Source organism: Vanacampus margaritifer, chromosome 5 (assembly GCF_051991255.1).
Source record: "Vanacampus margaritifer isolate UIUO_Vmar chromosome 5, RoL_Vmar_1.0, whole genome shotgun sequence".
NCBI lineage: Eukaryota > Metazoa > Chordata > Actinopteri > Syngnathiformes > Syngnathidae > Vanacampus > Vanacampus margaritifer.
In genome coordinates, this window is record NC_135436.1 from 11,573,368 (window position 1) to 11,594,243 (window position 20,876).

The window sequence follows — 20,876 nt, forward strand, 5'->3', positions numbered from 1 at the left end:
GGATTTCCAGTTTTAATCATCACTTTTAATATTTAAGCCAATATCTCCCATTACAATTGTACATATCTGGAACCAACTGGTATCTCCCATGACTACTAAACCATCATTCCACCTTCGTGCAGAGTTTCAGCATCACTATAATAATGTCCCGTCAGTCAGCTTGTTGGAATGAGGTGCTCAACAAGCAGGGGAGAAAGCTGAAGGAAGAGAGGACTATTTTTGTCTATCAAGACCCTTAAAACAAGAGTACAGTTCATCACCCAATACTCGACCTCCTGTGAGGCATCTGATGCCTCAATCTCCTGCAGGGGGAATAGAGGTAGTGGGAATCTAAGGCCGGAGGCTGGTGTAGTTTCTGCGGTCTGTGTTAGTTGGTTTAACACTCAGAGCTTTGTCGCCATGAGCCAACACGTACCCTCTGCTGGGTTGGAGGACGGAGGAGGAAAAAGCAAGATGGGAAAGTTAAACAATGATGACTAAAACACAAAAACATTCTTTGTGGTTTGGATATGGGGACCAGATGATAAAGGAGCAAACCCCAATAATACAATAGAACAGCAAACATTCTTACACACCCCAAAAAGCCAATCCCCATAAAAAAGGCAAACAAGCAATTCAGTCAAATCATAAAAAGCGACATATTTCTCTCTTTTTTTTATCCCACTAATCTTAATCTATACATAGTATTTCCCAGAATTAGTATTTTGATTCTCCTGTTCATGGCTGGTCAACTAAAGTAGGGTCCAATCTTAGAGGGGGACCAAAAAACAAGTGACCAAAGTATGTGAGACTATATCACCCAATGGTATGGCTATTTCAGATAACGTCAATGGTTTCAGCAGCATTATCAGGGGACTGATCGACAAAAAATAAATACAGCACATTCAGAGAAATAGAAATGCCTGGTGCAGGACAGCGCTCCTATGTTGGAATATCAAGTTGACCTCATACAATCGCATTTCTATAGCAACACTGAACATTCCACACTGAATGGTTTAGCATGTTGGATTCAGTACAGTTTATTCATTGAATCAGCTGCACTGAGCCCAATGAGCGTATGGAAGTTTGTGATGTTAACACAGAACGTAGACCAAGTCTTGGAACAGAAACCAGGCTAGAGGGCATTACATTTCTATTTGTCACTTAATGCTAATCTCAATCAAATACACTGCAAAGTTGTCACAGGAGCTGTGTCAAGACAACCTCCAATGTGTGGAGTTGAGCGGAAATCGTGACACGCGAGGCATGAGTACAGGGCAAACAGACAGCAGCGAGAAGAGACCCCAACACTGGGAGGCACACTTGCAAATGTGCCACTCCGGAGTACAGTGAGAGGAGACAAATTCTGTAGGACTGGACACACGTGTGTGACATGACACACCTCTTTTCCTTTACTGCTCAACTATGTTGAGAGAGACCAGACATGAGGTGGAATAAACAATTCCTCTTTGTACTCCTTTTTCATGTTCATCCATTGAGACAATATTTTTCCTCTTCTACCTGGCCTCTTCCCGTCTGACCTCCTTCTTGGATCGGATGGGTTGAGAGCCATCAGCAGGCTGCTGGACCCAGTTATTATCATGAAGCCCAACGCGGCATCCTGGAGTGTCCTTGTCCGTACGTCGGCAACACATCCAGTAAGAACGTCCATAAGGCAGGTCATGGTGGTAAGGTTTAGGGTGCCATCGGCAAAGTGAAACATCCCCACGCTCATACTGGCGTTTACACTGCTTGCAGGGGTCATCTCGATAAAGCGGGTCTTGATTCCAGCGAGAGTCCACAGCGCGCACTCCGTAGGTCTCGATCAGCACCTTAAAGTAGTGGCAGGTGCATTTGAGGGCCGCCAGGGAGCGTGTAGGCAGGTAACTCAAGATATTGACCATGATGTGGTCAGGGAGCAGCAACATATACTGGCGAGGTTCAAGCAAGCGCTGAATCTGGAAGCGGATTTCCAGAAAATCATGGGAGACGTGGCGATAGAGGCGACACAGCGACGGGTCTGAACAGTCCTCCCCAACACAGGCTAAGGGAGAGTCTGGTCGAGGTGCACGCTCTCCTGAGCATGTAAGCCCTGCTCCTGTGCTACTGCTACTGTTGGCACAGTCCAGAGAGCACAATCCTGATCCTCTGCCAGAACTTGTTGCATTCAATTCCTCCTCTGTCACTCGTGTGGATGGTAAGAAAAAGAGCTGTCCTGGAGGGGGGTCCTCTGTTGAGTGTTCAGTAGAGCTGGGTACACCCCCAGCACTTCCTCCGCCACCAGGCATAGCAAAACACACAGTCTCCTCCTGAACATTCTCGGTACTGTCCTTGCCATAAAACACACATTGGTCCACAGCACCTGATACCACGACTTCCACATGAAATCCAGTCACTCGCTGCCCTGCTCCTGGGCTGCTGCTGTTTGCACAGTCCAGAGAGCACAATCCTGACCCTCTGCCAGAACTTGTTGCATTTGATTCCTCCTCTGCCACTCGTGCGGATGGCAAGAAAACGAGCTGTCCTGAAGGGGGATCCTCTGATGAGTGGTCAGTAGAGTTGGGTACACCACCAACGCTTCCTCCACCACCAGGCATAGCAAAGCACACAGTCTCCTCCTGAACATTCTCGGTACTGTCCTTGCCATAAAACACACATTGGTCTACAGCACCTGACACCACGACTTCCACATGAAATCCAGTCACTCGCTCTCTACCCACACCTACAGATATTTTTTCCGCAGAAGAAGGTTCCTGGGATGTTTCCGGGCTGCCACAGGTCTGCCTGTCATAGTGATGTAGGTCTCCGTCTAGTTTAGGGGCAGGGGTTGAAGCAGCCAGGAGCAGACTACTGGGGTCTCTTGAAGAAGGACTGAGAAGCTGGTAGAGGTCACAGGTAATTTTCTCTTTAGATCTGGCTGCGGCCTGGCTACTCCCACCTCCACAACTCATAAACATACAGCGTGACCGGCCTGCTGGCTCCAGCTGAGAGCGTGAGTCCAGGTTTGACACCCTGAAAGCTATCCTCACCTCACCTTGGCTGTGGTTGGGAGGTGGAGAAGGTGCTACGTGACTGGACTCTGCTCCTCCTCTCAGCTCTTTGTCTCTATTAGAAAAGCCTATAGCTGAACCAGCGCCCATATGTAGGCGATTCTCCAGATTCTGAGACTCAAAGTGTGCGATGGCCTGTGCAACCCTGCATGACTCTTGCTGCTCCTCCAGCTCCTGGTCTGTCTGAATGGGAGCGGATAATTCCTTGACTTCTTTGGATGGTTGGCCTTTTGAACTGTCAGACATGAAGGACAAACGCGAGGGGTCCGAGAGTGTTCCCCGGAGTAGTGTGTGCTGGTGAGGGGTAAGGCCCTGTTCTTGACTGGTAATAGAAGGCTGGTGCTGGTTTCCATGCACAGCCGCATTATTCCGAAGGTCCACGGCTGTCCTCTGCTCAACTAAGGCGACCATCTGAGCCACTGACAGCAGGTCAGTCTCATCCGCCCCATCGACTGCTGGTTGATCAGGGTTAGGTAGTGTATTGGGTGCTTCGGAGGAGCCATGGTTGAGGTGCGTTTCTGAGGCATGCATACGGTTCGGTGGGTCATAAGATGAGCATCTTCTTCGCCTTTTTGCTTTACTGCAGTCAGTTGCCCAGTTACCTTTAACCTGTTATGAGAGAGAGAAAAAACAGAGGTACTTGGAAAAACTTGCAGAACACCTTGAAGTGAAAACACACATTTGCTTTCACATCTTACCTTCATGGCACTGGGTCTGGGTTGGCCTGCCCCACTAAACTGGTGTGCCACAAAAAAGGCAATCTTCTCCTTGGTGTTTCCTGGTTTAATGACATACCAGGTGTCCAGCAGCACTCTGCCATCTTCCAGTTGAGTCCCAGAAGATGGGAGTGGTGAAGGGGATGATGTGGACATGGCAGGCAGGCTTTGCAGCAGGGAGCTAGAGTTAAGTTCAGGATCAGGTGGTGTGTTCTCAGAACCCACATCCTCCACTTGTATATGGTCTTCCTTCACACCCACTAGAATCCCTCCAGCTTTTGCTCCATCTCCCACACTCCTGGTAGTAGGAAGGGGCTCACCCTTGGATAGGGAGGAAGACCCTGCCCCATCTACGGCTATGACATTGCCTCCTGTACCAGGATTCCTGACTTTGTTCTGAGAGTAGGTGCCAAAGGGGCGTGGGCACCACAGACGGATGTGGGAGAAGGTGTCTCGGTCCATCAGGATGCGGACCTCTAGAACATGCCAGCAGCTACGCTGGCCTGCAGTCACCCACAACCAGCGCGCTCATGGTCAGATTCCTATCCCAGTGCTGACCTGGAGGGCACCGTCTGCTGCAGAGCTCCACTTTGATCTGGCATGCAACCTGGATTAAGAGGACAGTCAGAAGTAGGGGGAGACAGACAGCACAAAGAGCACAATGATTAAATCTATATCAATCAGCATTTCAAGATTTGCAAATATGTAAGATGAAAGTCAGACAGGGCATCGTCATTTTGCTCAAGGATGACAGACACCAGACAAATGTATATTACCATCAAAATGAATACACACTGACTGAACTGCAACTGCCCAGCCTCTAATTTCAGTAGAACCCATTTAGCAATCACATCCTATCCCTGTGCCTAGTTAGCCCTCTAAATCAAATTAAAGGGATTCCATTTCAGGTTTAGTGTGTGTACCCAGCAGACGAGATGCAACCAAGAAGAACAAAATTGACTCTCCTCTCCTGAATCTCTGTGGTTCAAATAGGATTGCTTAATAGAAGGCAACACAGGGAGCATGTTGGCATATGCTGAATCTATTTTTAGAAAAGATTCAAAGGGGGCGGGGGCAGTATAAAACTGCTACAGTCTCCTTGTCCTGTCCCCTTGACTCTGACAATACTCCAGGCCAAGTGCAACCAAAATGCTTTCTTTCTGCAGCAATGCCAGCTTTCGGGAGCCACATAAAAAGCTGTGTTCAAAATTAATCTGCAGTTTAAGTGTACCTGTGGTGCTCAGTAGGATAAATATATATTGTTTATCAAGAAAAACTGCATAAAAACGCATTTTGTTACACTGCTTGTATTAAAGCAAGCTCCCGGAACGTAATTGTCGAGACACCATGACAGCAACTGCTCACAGCCATATTCACTAGTGAAGCCGTGACGTCATTCGACTCAACCAACTCCCGCTTTTAAACTAGGGATGTCCCGATCACACTTTTTTGGACCCGAGTCAGAGTCCCTTAATTTTGAGATCGGCCAATTCAGAGTCCCGATACCTCGATATTTTATTAATTAAGGAGGGAGGGGGGGGGGGGGTGCCCGGCAGTGAAGTGCAGCGCAGTAGCGGGGAAGTGTGTAACGCATCTATATCCTTTCCGCCACACGAAATGCTCACTTTTGCACACAGTGAAAGTCGCACAGTCTCCTCTTTCCACATTATAGATGATAACTTATACCAAATACCTCAGCGCTATTTTCTTGTTTAGCCCCGCCGCTTGATGGAATTATGCCAATAGTGTCGCTGTAGCAAAGTGACGCCATGCAGCACGCTATGTGGAAAAATGAAGTCCGACTCTGTGCTATTGCGCAACTCCAGAGCTAATAAAATGTTAGAAAAAATAACCACAAATATTTATCAGAGTCCTGATCGGGAGACAACGTCAGATTCCGATCGAGTCGGGCCAGTTTTCCGATCCCTATTTACATCCCTATTTTAAACGCGGCATTTTTTTGACGAATCCGAGTCATTCTCGCAACTCTCGGGTCAATACCCGCAAAAGGCCATCATCCCTTGACTGTCAACGCCCATTTGTTGACGAACGAGATGAGACAGGAGGTGCCGTCACGTATGATAATATTCTTCAGCCACATGAAAGCGGCAAATGCGAGCGACCCAGATCGGATCTTTTTTGTCCAAATGCGACCATTATCTGAATTTTTTTTATGTCAGTCTCAACAGCTCGATTCAGATTTTTTCATATTCGACCTGGGTCACTTTCATATGTGGTCCTGGATCAGATACATATCCGAATTTTTGCAATGCGACCGCATATATCCGACCTCAACATTAGCAAAAATCCAATATGCCCTCCGCAGGGGCATTAAGCTTGATGCACCCGCGAGGTCTGCACGGCTCGGGAGACGTACGTGAATCGGCAAAGTTGTTTCAAGTAACAGTTGTGACTTTATATTTGACTTTAATTTAATCCCACTTGAAATATGAAGTATAAAGATGACATTTGTGGTGATGACTTTAATAATTAAACCACGCAGACGTGACGTCATCGTTTCGCCTCATTTCCACAAAATATTATTTCTATCTCCTCCTGCATCACTCTGTAGATATGAGATGGTAAAAATATGAGCCCCGACGACGAACTTATAAAACTTTGTGACCCTGACATGCTGGACCATACGTATTTACTTCCTTAAACAGTGTTGTGAGTGATGTATCTTCTTCTGCGCATGCGGGTCACTTTGGGGACGCATTACGTCCACACAGCAGACAGACTGAGGTCGCAATTAAAAGGTAATGTGAACGCTTACTGAAAAAAAAAAAAAATCGCCTTTCACCCAACAAAATCTGAATTGAGCATTAAGACCTGCAGTGTGAACGTAGCCTTTATATATATATATATATATATATATATATATATATATATAGAGAGAGAAAGAGATATATAGATAGATAGAGAAATATAGATAGATAGAGAAATATAGATAGATAGATAGATAGATAGAGAGATAACAGACTTGCATCCATAGGCAAGCGATCTGTCGGATGAGAGGTGTCAATTACGTGACACAAAAATGGGAACACCAGGTTTCCCTATCAATACCTCGAAATGTTACTCCGGAGGTATACTTTTTTGTATATAAGTGTTTTAGCATGTTTGCCTAGTGCCTTTTTTCTTTTTAATCTTTTTTTAATAATCAGATCAAATAAGAACTTGTAAAATACAAACACAATTTAAATTACAATATTTTGTGTAATATATCAACAAATGTCCTTTTTGTGATTTCCTCACTGACAAAATTATTCAACCCCTTAAAAATGACCACTCTTTACAACAGTTTTCAATAAATGTTTTTTAATCTCTATATGTAGGTGTCAACAGAACCATAACAGTCAAAAATTAGGCAAATTTAAAAGGAACGTGATATTGTTCCTCCTTCCAGACAGTTAATGGTGTCTTCGCAAAATGGTGAAATCCAGGGGATCGTCAAAAAAATGAAGAGGTGGTCATTTCCCTTCATAAGTAAGGATATGAATACAAAAAGACGAAGACAAAGTGTTGGAAGATTCTGAAGTGGCCACAGCCATCGCCCGACTTAAATGGAGAATCTATGATGGGACATGAAGAAAACAGTTGCTGATAATGTTAAAGAAGTGGAGGCCCTTTCCTGAGAAAAGGAAATGGGCAAAGATACCTGTACATGGCTGCAAGAACCTTGTGTCAAGCTATATTTCACATCTGAAAGATGTTATTACAGTATTCCCAAAGAGTGTTGTACTACTTAATAAGTAAGAATGTGACTAAGGGGTTGAATAATTTTGCCAATGAGAAAATCACAGAAACAAAACTTATTGGAATATTACAAACAATATTGCTGTAATTTAAGTTGCATTTGTTTGTTTTACAAGTCCTTAATTTATCTGATTAGAAACAAGATTTAAAAAAAAAAGAAGAAAAAAGTACAACTTGATAAAACGCTTAACTGCAGAGGGGGTTGAATAATTTTGAACACAACTGCGCAGCTCATTCAGCACAAAATCAAACAAAAATAATTAGAACACTCATTCAACTCTTGAAATTGCATTCACAGATGAGTGAATTAACATGGTCAGGGCCACTTAAAAGAAGTCTGGGTGAAAGAAAATGGATACCATCCTAACTTGTCATGTCTGCACAGTGTTCCACACGCATGCAGGTCCAAACATGCAACAACTTCAGTGAGAATGTCATGAAAGTACAACTGTGCCTTTTTATTAGCCTGTCCTCGAACAGCTGATTTCAATATTTGAGTCTGTATGGAAAATTCAAGTGCAACTATTAATGTTTAGCGTTGACAAAAATGCCTACCACTGAAACTGGAAATAAATACAAATACATTCAAAATGTATTTTCACATCCTGTAAAGATAGGCATATACTAGTTAATTCAGCCTATTCGTAACCATGATTCCAAGTCTGCCAACTCTGTCCTGTGCAATATGCAGTGGCAATACGACAGGGGGCCGCCATCCAATGGAATCAGCTGACCACAATAACTCCATCCATCCATCATCATCATCATGAGCAGAGATCAAGTGTGAATGTTAAGTGACATGATTATTGTGGGAATTTTGAATGAAAAATAAAGAGCAGGTAGGCATAGCAGTTGAAAAAAAAATGCGGTATGGGAAAGAGTATGTCAGTTAATTACCAGCCTATTTTCAGTGACAAAACAAATTGAAAAGTGAAAGGAGATCTATACTGTAGAAGGGGGTGAAGCGGTCTAATCACGGTAAAATGTGTCATGTTGAGGAACACAAGTAGCACTGCTTATCTTTTAAAACAAAGTTGGCAAAAGTTTTACTTTTCCACTTTATCAACACATAGATTTACATTTCCAGAAGTATTTGATTCAAGATTTATGTAAAATAAATAAATAAAAATCGTAAATCTAATTTTTTGCAAAAAATAATCATAAAAATACATTTAAAAAACTGATTTTATTTTTAGGCAAAATCACCCAGCCCTATATGAAGCATTGAAAAAATGCACACTGAGCATCGGGTGAAGCAGGATTTCTTCTGTTGATCGCAGTGAGTACACACGGTCCTTCTCAATCCGTGTATTTTTGTGAGGCTTCGCATTATCAAGCATTCGCTGAAAGTGCTGAAGCACACACCAAAAAGGTGGGCACTTCCATCAATCATCAATTCCAGTCAATGACGATGCCGACCTCTGAGCTCATGCATGGTGCGCGTGCGAGTATGTGCGCTCGAATAAACTCTTTTTCAGTTTTCTTGGAGTTTGGGCTGTGCTCAAAGCCGGCCTCTTCTTGTTTTTTCCGTTTGCATCCCAATTGTGTTGTACGCTCGCTTAACACAACACTACTATGTCCGCAAGGATGAACATGACGCTACCCTCCACTACCACCCCGAACACTCCACACTGAAGGGAAGCTAATAAAGGAAAGTTGATAGGTGCAGTCACAGTTAAAAAGTCAGGGCGCTTTGTACTCATCTGGGCATTGTTGGAGCATGCATGATGTAGAAAATTATTTAACATTAACATTTTAAACTCCACAATGCAACTTCAAAGGAGGAAAAAAAAAACTTCTGAAATGATTTATGTTGATCTAATTTTTACATTAAAAAAACTGCCATTTGAACACAGGTGTGCAGACTTAACATTCATTGTATGTTCCACTCCACTTCAAAAATGGGTGCTGTCCTGCAAGGTAATGTAGAATCAAATGGAATCAAAACTTTGCACTGAAAGCAGCATTATTTCAAAGTTTGTCTATTTTTCCATACAGTTTACAGTTTCTTACAAGACTGCTTCTTGAGATCTAATGTGAACTGCAAAATACATTGGGTGGATGGAAGAACATAGGTTCGAAACATGTTTCTTTCATTTGCTGTTTAACTTTACAGTTGTAACAAATCATGAGCGACAACAATGTAATTATGTTAAAAAGTTAAAACCCTCATAAAATGGAAATAAAACGCATGACATATTTAATATGGCCATCAATGTTTTCAACATACCATAAACTAACAACCTGCATCAGCCCAAATATCAAGCTACAATAAACATGCTTCATTTGAAACACTTCCTGAAAAAGAAGGTTTAGATTTAAGCTTTCTGCATCAAGCTAATCCTCCAAATCCTGGCCAAGCCAAGAAGCAGCCAGCAACACTTCAGAGCTGAAAGCTTGGGGACATACTTGAAAGCTGTACATGTGCTTGCTGACAAAATATACAAAGAAAAACTTGTTGGCTGCAAATACACAAATGTTATAGTTTTACATGTGTGCTAGAAAGTAGGACAGAATATTGTTGTACAATAATGTTTATAAGTAGCTCCTCAGGAAGCAGGTTTGAACTGCTCTTTACCAAACATGGGTATTTAAAAGCTCACCATCAACATATAGACAGTAATGTGCAACTTCTGATTCCCTTGTTTTCAGGGTAGTGTGCACAAAAAAAGTACACTCATAGCATAGCAACGAACAGCAATCCTTTGCTTTCACCAGGACAATAGATCATTATTAAAGCTGCAGCGCTCTCCGCACCAGGTCAGCATTCTGCTCTTCCATACTCTTTTATACTGTATGTTAACGACACAAACGTTAAATGATGATACACCGCAATGTAACGCTGCACTAAGATCTGCATGCATATTGGGGGACCACTGCAACCTAAATATAGTCAAAAGTTCTAGTGCTGCAATGTCATATAGCTGAGTGCATTATTTAGAGCAGTGTCAGTCCAGAAAAGTATACCCAAAACAGACACAATAGACAAATTGAAAGTAGGGCTGGGCAATATGGACCAAAATTCCTATCACGGTATAAACTGCATCTTTCATGGTAATGGTATATCTCACGGTTAAGAATTTGCTTAAATAATAATAAATAATTTGCTTGCTGATTTACATAGTTCTTTATTGAAGCTATATGTATATAAAAAAAACAATGAAGGAATAAATTTACTTTGGAAAACAACATTTATTGTGCAAATCTCAAATCATATCAAATCATAAAAAGTCAGCACTCTGGTGAAAAATAGTGCCAACAAAAAATATTCAAAAATCTATACCAACTTTTGCACTGGTGCTACCAACCTTTTCTGTTGGTCGCACCTTTGTGCGGTTGACCGTATTTGCTCATGTATAGTTGTCTCAATTTGCATAGCGTAATTTCAGATGATGTAAAGAATGACAGCGACTCAACTAGGGATGCACCGAAATGAAAACGTTTGCCCGAAACCGAAAATGAAAAATGTTTGGCCGAAAACCGAGAAAAAAAAGAAGCCAATTTTTACTATCATTAAATTTATTATAATTAATTAAAATTATAATATTATAAAATCTTTATTTCGCACTGGCATTTTAACCAAGCACAATATAAACTGAAATGTGCCCACACCGCAGACATATTGGCTAATAGTACATTAAACACAAAACGAGGGTTGAGCATTTTCTGGCGGTGCGATTGCACTTTATGGTCAATGTAGTTTGCACAGGTGGGGACGGATGCGTGTGGCGGGACAAGGTGTGGCGCACTTAAAATCCGCACATTCACATATTCATTAACGTTTAAAAATAAATAAATACATTTGTTCGCACCAGCTAATCGGCTTCGGAAACGGACTGCAAAGTCACACACGGCGTCCTGTACAGGTCTATCACCACCTGAAGATAGCGGTAAGTGTTTTCGTGTTTAAAACAGTTGATAGCAATAGAGCTAAAGTATTTAGCACGGCTACCAGGATGCCGGTGAAAAAGTGTAATCATTTGAGGGGCTCTTATTAAAAAAAAAAAAAAGGTAAGGCCCTGCAGGAGAAAAAGTGGCTCACCTGTACTATAGCACAAGGCAGTTCTGTCTTTTTTCAACCCACTTAAATGTTGTACATCAAGCGACGCCCCTCTCCTCCGGTGTGCGTAATGACCCCGGGAGCCGCTACGACCGACCGGGGCAAACTCACATGGTGAAAAAGCCAGTGAGAAGAAAAGGCGGACACTCACCCGCCGCGTTCGCTGTTTAATTCAAACAGACGCTTGATTGCAGCAGGTTTTTTTTTTTGCTTGCGTCACCACAACATTCTATTTCATATTCTTTGGGCTTTAATTTTATTTTGGCCGAAAATTCGGTGCATCACTAGACACAACATATGGCTGCAAAATATTTTACTGTAACGCCTTTTGTCAGGACTAAAACAGGTAAATTATTTTATATTACTTTAAAAGAAAATGGGGGGTTGGGGAGGTTTTGCTTTTGTGAACCGATGCAGTGTTTAATGCATGTTTAAAAAGGGACTATAGTAAAGGTGTTCCTATTTTTGATGGTAAATGTTATAAGAATTATATAAAAACAGCAGGTTTATTCTTTATTTTTGATTCATTGACATGTCTGCAGCATTTCTTTTAAACGCTGAATTCTCAACAGTGTTGAGGGGATGAATCTCTTTTATAAAAACCATATCAGTGAGGTGTCATAATTCCAAGCTGTTAGGACATGGATGGCCCTTTACGTCCTGTCATGTTTTGTTCCCAGCTGAAGAAACTTATTGTGTTGCAACTTTCTTTGTACAGATGTGTCATACTGGCTCGTTGATAGTGGGCTCTGCACGTTCTTCTGGCTTGAATCCAAAATGTTCCCACACCCCCTGCGGCACTACAGTTTGCGGCTATGCCATTTATATTTAGGCCTCTCAACTTTCTGTGATTGTACCACTACAGCCATCTGAAAGCTTAGCTTCAATTCTCTTCTTCAACCCTGTTCTTGCCGTGTTTATCTCTGTGTGTGTATAAACTGTAGAGTGCTGCCTCCCACAGCCATAAGCAAGTTGATTGACAGGATAGGAAAGCAGTGTGACTGTTGATGATGTTATGCAGGGCTACAACTATCGAATATTTTTGGTATTCGGATATCCCACTGAAAATGTTATTGAATAATCAAGTATTCAGATAAAAATTTAAAATTATATAGACTTTTGCTTGGTTAAAGAACCATTATGAGCAGAGAACAGAATATAACATTTCACTTCGAACGATCAACTGGTTGTCAGTTTGAGAAAATGAACACTTTTCAGTTAAAATTAAACTGTGCATAGTATCAAACTGTATTTTCTTCTCTTGAAACATACGTGATTTATTTTATTTTTTTACTTTTAGACGAAGTGATGTTGGAACCACAGCTAGAACAGCACATTTGAGTAAACCTAGTTTGTTAAAGATAGATCACTAGGAACTGCAACTAGTTCTTGCTGTCAGCATCAAGAGAGTCATTTTTGCCTATTGAACTGCCTTTGCAAAGTAAGCCGGTATCTGGCACTCGCCTAGCTGATGACAATTAGCCGCCAACTCTAGCAACAGATGGCGTATTATAAAATGTCTGCATAATTACAGGTTTTTTTTTTTACATTCTTAATTAGCAATTGAACATGATTTCAGGATTGCAACATTTGGTAAAGGCAATAAAAACTGGCCAAAAATACAGTTGGGAAGGTGAGTCAAGTTAGCTGCCACCACAGGCTGCTGTGAACAACTTAAAAATATGTATCAAGGCATTTAACACTTAAGTTCATATATTATTTGGTAAGGTAAGATTTATTTTGAGTAGAGAGTACCAATACGAGGCCTTCTTTCAAGATATCGGCACCAGCGACTGGATGTTTTATGATCAGGAACTAGAAATTAGAACAGAAAATTGCCATTATTTTTCATGCAATTTTTAGGAAAATGACGAACTGGGATATATAGGTCTTTCTTTAAAATGATCTGTCATTGTTTTTGGGAGTAAATGTTATGATGCAAAGGTATTAGTAGTGATATTGGTACTTTGTATCAGTATTGGTGCCTACTCAAGAGTTCAGAACTCATACTGGTATCACTCAAAAAAAAAAAAAAGGAAAAAAAAGTGGTATCGAGCATCCCTAATTTTGAAGTTGGCCTTTTCACCACGTTGGTGGAGTGTTGTCATGCATCGCAAGGACAATTGTTGCTGAGGCCGGCTTGACTTATCTTCCCGACATCAAATAAATGGGAAGCCGAGGCATAATTTTTTTACTTTTCCAATCGAGGTAGTTGAATTACAGAAGGACTTATTTCACCCCAGACGTATGTAAACAAGCATGTATGAAATGTGCCATAATCGCACTTGATAGTCAAACCATCTGTCCAAATGCAATCAGCCTACATGTCCTGCCAGGTGACCATTATATACATAAATATGTTTAGAAATGCTTATCTCTATCGCAACACTAGTAGATTCAATCTTCTGGGTTTTCCAGGTGTTGTTTTATTTGGCATATGTACTACATATTCAATTATACTCAACTAGTGTCTGTGGATACATTGTTTCAAACGTTCACAGTCGAAGGCCCATGTTGTGGTTTAACCACATAATATACAATAATTACACCAGTCCAACATTTAAACAATATAACAGATATATTGTTAATTGGGTGGCATCGATAAACGTATTAGTTTAACTAGTCCTGACAAACCAGTAGCATGTTACCCAACTAGCAAAGAGAAGCTGATGTAGCGTCAGACGACCGCGATTTATAATTGTTTATTGTAGAGGACAGACTTCGCTTTCAGTTCCGTGTATGTGTAAATTCTAATTGCAGCTGAGGACGAAGCAATCGTACTTTGATGGATTGTATTTTAGCGAGTAAGCGTACGGGAGGTTAAGTAAATAGACGACTACAGAGTTGCTAACAAGCTTGCTAACTTGATGTCATAATATACCTGCAAAGTGGCTAGCAAGCTAACAAGGTAGGAAAAAAAACCACTAGCGTCGGATTTCGTTTGCCCTCTTACCTCAACAACACTGGTCTTCACTAGCAACAGTCTTGGCTCTTACAGCGTTGATGGGACGACTTTCCTCGTAGTACTTCTTGTGGCCAAACCAGTTTGTGTAGGAAATTGCAGGTGACACGACTTAACTATCCGCGTCCACGTAGCTAAGCTAGCTGATGCTCAGGCTAACGTCGACAGCAGCTACAGTACTTTCTATTATCAACCTTCTTTAAGCGGCGGCTGCTATCGAGGCTTGTCAGTTCTCTCAACGTAGTCTAGCTGACTGTATCCCTTGTTAGGATTCTCGACAGTCCCTCTACTTCTGTTTATTTAGAAGTGACACAAGCTTTTACGGTATGTGCGCTGGGACACCAAAATAATCAGTGTCAAAACGATAGAGGGAGGAAGGCCATCTTGTTGACAAGCAGCTGCATAAGGCGGCCAGCCAATAGCAAACTAGAGTCGGTGGTGTGCCCATATATGGTGTCTGCACGGCTCCCCCCCTTCTGCACTGTTTTCTCCCCCACTCGCTGGACAACACCAGTGTCCAGTCTTAACATCACAAGGTTACACATACAGGGAGAAACAGCTGAGCAGGCCCCTTAACAACCAACCATCACGTTAGCCACATGTTCATTTGCACGCCACAACATTAGGTACACCTGCCGCTTCTAATGACAGATGCATCAAAATGTACAGTATTTTAACACTAGATCTCATTTGAATTTTATTCCATAGTTAATTTCACCCAAAGGCTATTCTAATGTATGTTAAGCAATTTGACATTATATTTACGATTAATGTGCAGACCAGACGTCTTAGGACATCTGGTCTGTACGTTAATAATAATAATGATAGGACCTAAGACAACTGGCCCTCAAAAATGCATCCCCCAGGACAATTGGTCCTGAAAATGTGGAGAACTGGTCCTCATGATTAATACAACTTCATTCATTTATTTATTTATTTGTAACAACAACTTTGTGTGAAAAGTTTTTTAAAGTTTTTTTTCTTTTCTTTTTTTCAAAAGTAAAGTACAACATTTATTGCAAAGTTAGGACACATTGCATTATGCCTCCAGTGGTGGGCAAACTCGGTTCTCGACGGCCGGAGTCCTGCAGGTTTTTGGATGTTTCCCTTCTCCAACACAGCTGATATATGATGAGATCATCAGCAAGCTCTGCATAAGCCTGATAACAATCTTGTTGACTGGAATCAGCTGCGTTGGAACAGGGAAACATCCAAAACCTGATGGACTCCGGTCCTCGAGGACCGAGTTTGCCCACCACTGGTAGGCAGTACTGTACATACAAATAACTTGAAAATAAAATTAACTTTAAAATACTACATTTCAATTCAAAATATGAAATTTCATAAAAATGTGTGTCTTGAATGATGTAAAATTACAACTTCCTTTGACCATCCAAGGTTGTCCAGTTGTTCTACAATCCTAAAGCCCAATCATCCAATGTACACAAACCAGGGGTTGAGGTTATCAAATCCTATGAGCTATTGAGTAAAATGTGTTGTTTGTCTGTCTGTCAGTCTAGCCATTTTCAGCAGTAAAAAATTCATATCCATCCAGCCATTATCCGAACCGCTTATTCTCACAAGCGTCGCGGGTATGCTGGAGCTCCCAGCTGTCTTCGGGCAGTAGGTGGGGGACACCCTGAACTGGTTGCCAGCCAATCGCATGGCTTGCCATAAAAAAAACATTCACACTCACAATCACACCTAGGGATATTTAGACCTACCATGGCATGTTTGTCGGGATGTGGGAGGAAACTGGAGTACCCGGAGAAAGCTCACACAGGTACGGGAAGAATATGCAAACCCACTTCCCAAAAAGGCCGAAGCCCAGATTCGATCTCACGACCTGTGCTCTGGGAGGCGGACGTGCTAACCAGTCGACCACTGTGCCTAAAAAGTTAATATTTTCTCTATAGACCTAATTAATTTGATAACGTCATTATTTTTCATGTACAATTAACACCTTTAAAAACACATTGTGCCACTTGCTATTGACTGAAAATGACATCAAATGTGCTCAGTGCTCAGGAAATGATCAATCACGGCTCAGCTTGTGGACGTCACATGATCAAATGCAGCAAACAGGTTAGCCGTGATTGGTCGTTAGCTGAGCTCTGAACATCTGTGATATAATTTTCAGTCGACAGCAAGTGGCAAAATGCATTTTTAAATTAAAATAATTATACATGCAAAATAATTAAGTTATCAAATCAATTAGAGACAAAATATTAACTTTTTACTGCTGAAAATGGTTAAATAAGCAACGTATCACTTTAAATAATCATCACAACAGTGTGGTAATTATTACAGCAATGGACAATTCTGAGCTTATGTCATAATTACGTTACAAGTCAAAATGGTGGTCTTAATCGGTGAAAGGAAGCTCTCCATTCATTGAAAAGCATTGCACTTTGGATTGTTGTAATTTGATTTGTGAGGATTATTTTGATTTCAAAATGTGATGAAATGTCTTACCATTATAATATGCCTGGTTTGTATGCTAGCTACAGGCAAAGTCAAAACCATACGGCATACGCCGTTTATTTTCACCGTGTAAGGTGTATTACTTTACTTTGCGAAACATCAAATATGTTCGGAATTGTCCTTACATATATATGTTGTAATTGTGTTTGTAAATGTTTAAAGGGCCATGCATTTAATATATTTACAATGTTTATTTCTGGGTAACAAAGTATCATATATTTACTAAATATACGTTATTTTGGAAAAACTCCTACAGTACCTCCTTTCGTGATTGACTTGTCTTGTCTCCCAGCAATGCACGTGCAACGTTGGCGTCCTTTAAAACGGTAACAACCCCTCAATTCCAATTGGCCCTTGTTATATGTTAGTCCCACTTTATAATGTATTCTATTGGACAAACTCTCTGGGACAGAAGCCCTCCGTCAACATTTTTTTTTTCATTGGTCCAAAAATAACGCCCTTCTCTCCCGTCTTCCAATTATTATTCCTGGGAAATGTGATTGGATCGCTATGACGTCGGTCAAAACTTCTCTTCCGGGATTCCGTAACATTGCAAAGCATACATTACCTTGCATACATACCCACCGCAAGGGAGGATTGCAATACGTAATATTGCAACACGTAATATTGCAACACGTAAGGTCAACTGGGCCGCTTCTAAAAAAAAATAAAAGTAAGTATAGCAATTTGGTGATACTGTATTGCATTCGTTAATACATTTTGAAAATAAATGTGCTTGTGTCAATTTCGCCCGTACCCGCTCTCTTTTTCGGACGAGACAATATGGTTAGCATAAAAATGTTGGCAAGGTGGTCGTTGTTTGAGTTTTTGCCACTTGTGCCTACATGTATTGTATTGTATTCACTGCTTGAATTTCAGCACTGCTATTTTTATTAAGTTGGTCATGCTGCGAGCACGCTATATTATCAGAATGATAACATTGATCCTATCACAGGTTAATGACAACCAAGAAGAATAACAAACATAAAGCACACGATCTTATACATTGATCAATAGAGTAACAATTATCACTGTGTGTATTTTATCTCCACAAGACAAAATTCTGCAAACATACTAGAAGGTTCTTAAAATGCCTTTCCTCAGCTATTCTCATGGTATCACTTCTCCACTTCTCTGTCCACAGTGATGATATCAGAGGTCCTGCAGGTACTACGCGGGGCAAATAAAGTGGGATGTGCTCTTATCACCACCCAGGGGGAACACCTCAGGTTAATGGCGTGCAACTCCTCACTGGGAGCAGGAGTTAAAGTTGCGCAGGAAGTGGTTGAAGGTCTTGTGGGCAACTTCATGGGTGGCAGCAACACGGTGAGAATTAACGTGCTGCATTTCAATCTTGCAAATGTCAGTTTTAAGGACTGTATGCGACCCTTGAGAGAAATAAGCGGTTTGGAAAATGGATGGATATTTGACACACACTAAAAACCTACCGTAATTCTGTGACTTGGTGATGAAGTGCCAACCCATCGTGGGAAAATGCAATCTATGCTACCTTTGTGGGGGCCCCTAATCATCGTTGTAGAAAAATCTGCACTTGCCATTAGCCTAGCAGTGTATTTGCTGACTGGATGACACAAGGCAGTCCCCTCAAAACAGGCTAATTTCAGTCAAATAATAAAAACAAGGCTATGTTAAACTGTTCTATAATTCTTGATTTTAGGGTATTTTTTAATGAAAGTATTCTGGAAAAAATAGCACAATGTCTTCTTTAAGAAATGCAATTTACATAATATTTCTGTCTGTTATTTATAGTGCATCCGCCATCACTGGGTTTTTGAAATTTGTATTGAACTCCATTCACAAAATGTTTGAGAACAACTCAATTATGTGGATGGATTGTAGCTATATTGCAGTTTTGATTATATTTTTAATCATGTCCTCAGCAACAGTCAGTCAAGGAGGATGTCTTTCCTGACATGGAGGGCTGGGAAAATGTGGATGCTGATGAAGCTACCAAATGGGCTGTGGGCTCAGAGTTCCCTCCTGATGTTAATGTCAAAACACAGACAGACGACAGTACTCCAGGTATTGTCTGGACCTTTGAGTTATCACCAGAGCAGCAAAAATAAAAACTAGATATGTTGATACCGTAACGACTTTCATTCTTACTGCTGAAATGCTGCCACACACTGAGCTAATGTGCATTATGAATGATGAAATGAATACAATGAAAAACATCAGTTGACCCAAGTGATTTAGATGCCAGTATGGCAAAAGAATGGGCCTTGCTGTGATGTATGTTTTCTCCCTACCATAGGAGCTCATCCTGGTCCAGGGGCAGCTTCACCTGGTCGTGGCTGGCCTGGACAGAACAAACGCTTCCTCCATACGACATTTGCCTCACATAGATTCTACCACACGACGAGATGTGTCCATGATACGGTGGTTACCAGACTCACACCAGAAGATATTAAGAAGGCCAGGGAGGCCAAGCAGGGCTTTGTTAAACCTGCTCGACAGAGGGTTTGTCAAGTTACTCACTACTATTTAATTGCATGGGTTATTGTCATACTGAACCTTAACATCTAACTAAATTCCATGACTACATTTATAGCCTTTTAGTCTTTTGAGGTTCTGTAAGTAGGTGCTGCAAAGTGTGTATTGTTTCCTTCCCTCTAAACACCATCATAGCTTAACGTATAATTTAGTTTACTCTTATTGTATTTTTGGAGGAGGCAATATAATTAACATGCAGTACAATGTGCTTATAACGGCATTGTGATTTGTCTTCCTTTAGCTTAATGACCGTGCTAGAGAGAGGAAGGTGCCTGCAACAAGAATCAGCAGGCTGGTTAATTTTGGAGGTAAAAACAATACATTGTGTGTTTGTGTGTGTAAAATGTGTCAAGTCACTTGATCAAACATATCTCTGCCACAGGACTGGCAGTCGGTCTGGGGATTGGTGCCATTGCAGAAGTAGCCAAGCAGTCACTGGGAGGCAAACAAAAAGGTAATTTCCCTCTGTCCTAACATTTTCTGAAAATGGCTTTTTGGCTGTCAGAGAGGTAGAATGCTTGGAGATGAGAGTTGGGAACAATAAACCATTTTCATCAGATATCCGTTTGTCAAGGAGAGAGATATAATTGCATCGGTAGCAGACTCCTCAATTGATACAAAAATCTACCAGGACCTATCGCGAGGCTATGAAAATCGGTCACGTGAGACTTTGCAGTTTTTACAATAACAATAGCGAGAGTGTCCAGTAGTTACGAGACTGCTAGTTTCATTTAAACTTCTAAGTAGTGTCACTATTTTCAACATCAAATACAGTGGAACCTCTGAGTTTGATGTCTCGGAACTCGTACAAATCGGACATCAACCAAAAAATCGGAGTAAAAAATGCCTCAGAGCTTGAACTCATTTTTGGAGTTCGAACACCCAAGCTAAGCCGGACGTACCTTGAAAACGGGAAGCCGAGTGAAGCCGAGCAAAGAGTAGCAATGCTGAATGCTCACGTTGCGGTAGTTGAGACGATGCACTGCTCATTTCCAGTCAGATCGTGAATACTTCCGGAGGTGCTCCATACTCGCGAGTGCATTTTGATTTTTCCACGACAATTTTCTTCGCCATGGGCCCAAAGGCAGACAACAGTGCCAGTGGCAGCATAGAAAAACAAACAGTTCTACGAACCACAGTGGATGTAGGAAGGAGATTATCGCACCGTTGTAACTACCGTGACTGCTTCTGTAAATACTGACACGAGGACCCCCCTTAGCTGTTCGACAACGTGCCTGACGTTAAACAACGCACGCAAGGACCGCTTAGTAGTCTAACAATATGCCCAATGTAAAATACACAAACTCGGCACTGAACTAAAGCTAGCATTAACATAGCATTTATCATCCATT

General features: G+C 41.4%; 2 protein-coding genes across 5 annotated transcripts in view; one reads left to right on the top strand and one right to left on the bottom strand.

The window, feature by feature from the left end:
• On the bottom strand, positions 1–17,384 carry fbxo46 (F-box protein 46). 2 transcript variants are annotated; one of them, XM_077565691.1, is made up of 3 exons: positions 17,270–17,384; positions 3,728–4,352; positions 1–3,638 (listed from the first exon to the last, which is right to left on the bottom strand). In XM_077565691.1, the coding sequence occupies exons 2-3, from the start codon at positions 4,205–4,207 to the stop codon at positions 1,497–1,499; spliced, it is 2,622 nt and encodes an 873-aa protein (XP_077421817.1). In that variant the 5' UTR covers positions 4,208–4,352; positions 17,270–17,384; the 3' UTR covers positions 1–1,496. The 2 variants fall into 2 exon arrangements, with proteins under 2 accessions (XP_077421817.1, XP_077421818.1); XM_077565692.1 differs by lacking the exon at positions 17,270–17,384 and adding an exon at positions 14,518–14,918.
• The window catches only part of coq8b (coenzyme Q8B), a 17,723-nt gene continuing 11,123 nt past the window's right edge, over positions 14,277–20,876 (top strand). The window contains exons 1-6 of one of the 3 annotated variants that reach the window (XM_077565694.1): positions 14,277–14,472; positions 18,155–18,336; positions 18,912–19,053; positions 19,286–19,491; positions 19,766–19,832; positions 19,907–19,978. In XM_077565694.1, coding sequence (XP_077421820.1) covers positions 18,157–18,336; positions 18,912–19,053; positions 19,286–19,491; positions 19,766–19,832; positions 19,907–19,978 — 667 coding nt within the window. In that variant the 5' untranslated portion in view covers positions 14,277–14,472; positions 18,155–18,156. Of the gene's footprint in view, positions 14,473–17,573; positions 17,684–18,154; positions 18,337–18,911; positions 19,054–19,285; positions 19,492–19,765; positions 19,833–19,906; positions 19,979–20,876 lie in introns of those variants that run through there. The other 2 variants (XM_077565693.1, XM_077565695.1) reach the window with 2 other exon arrangements.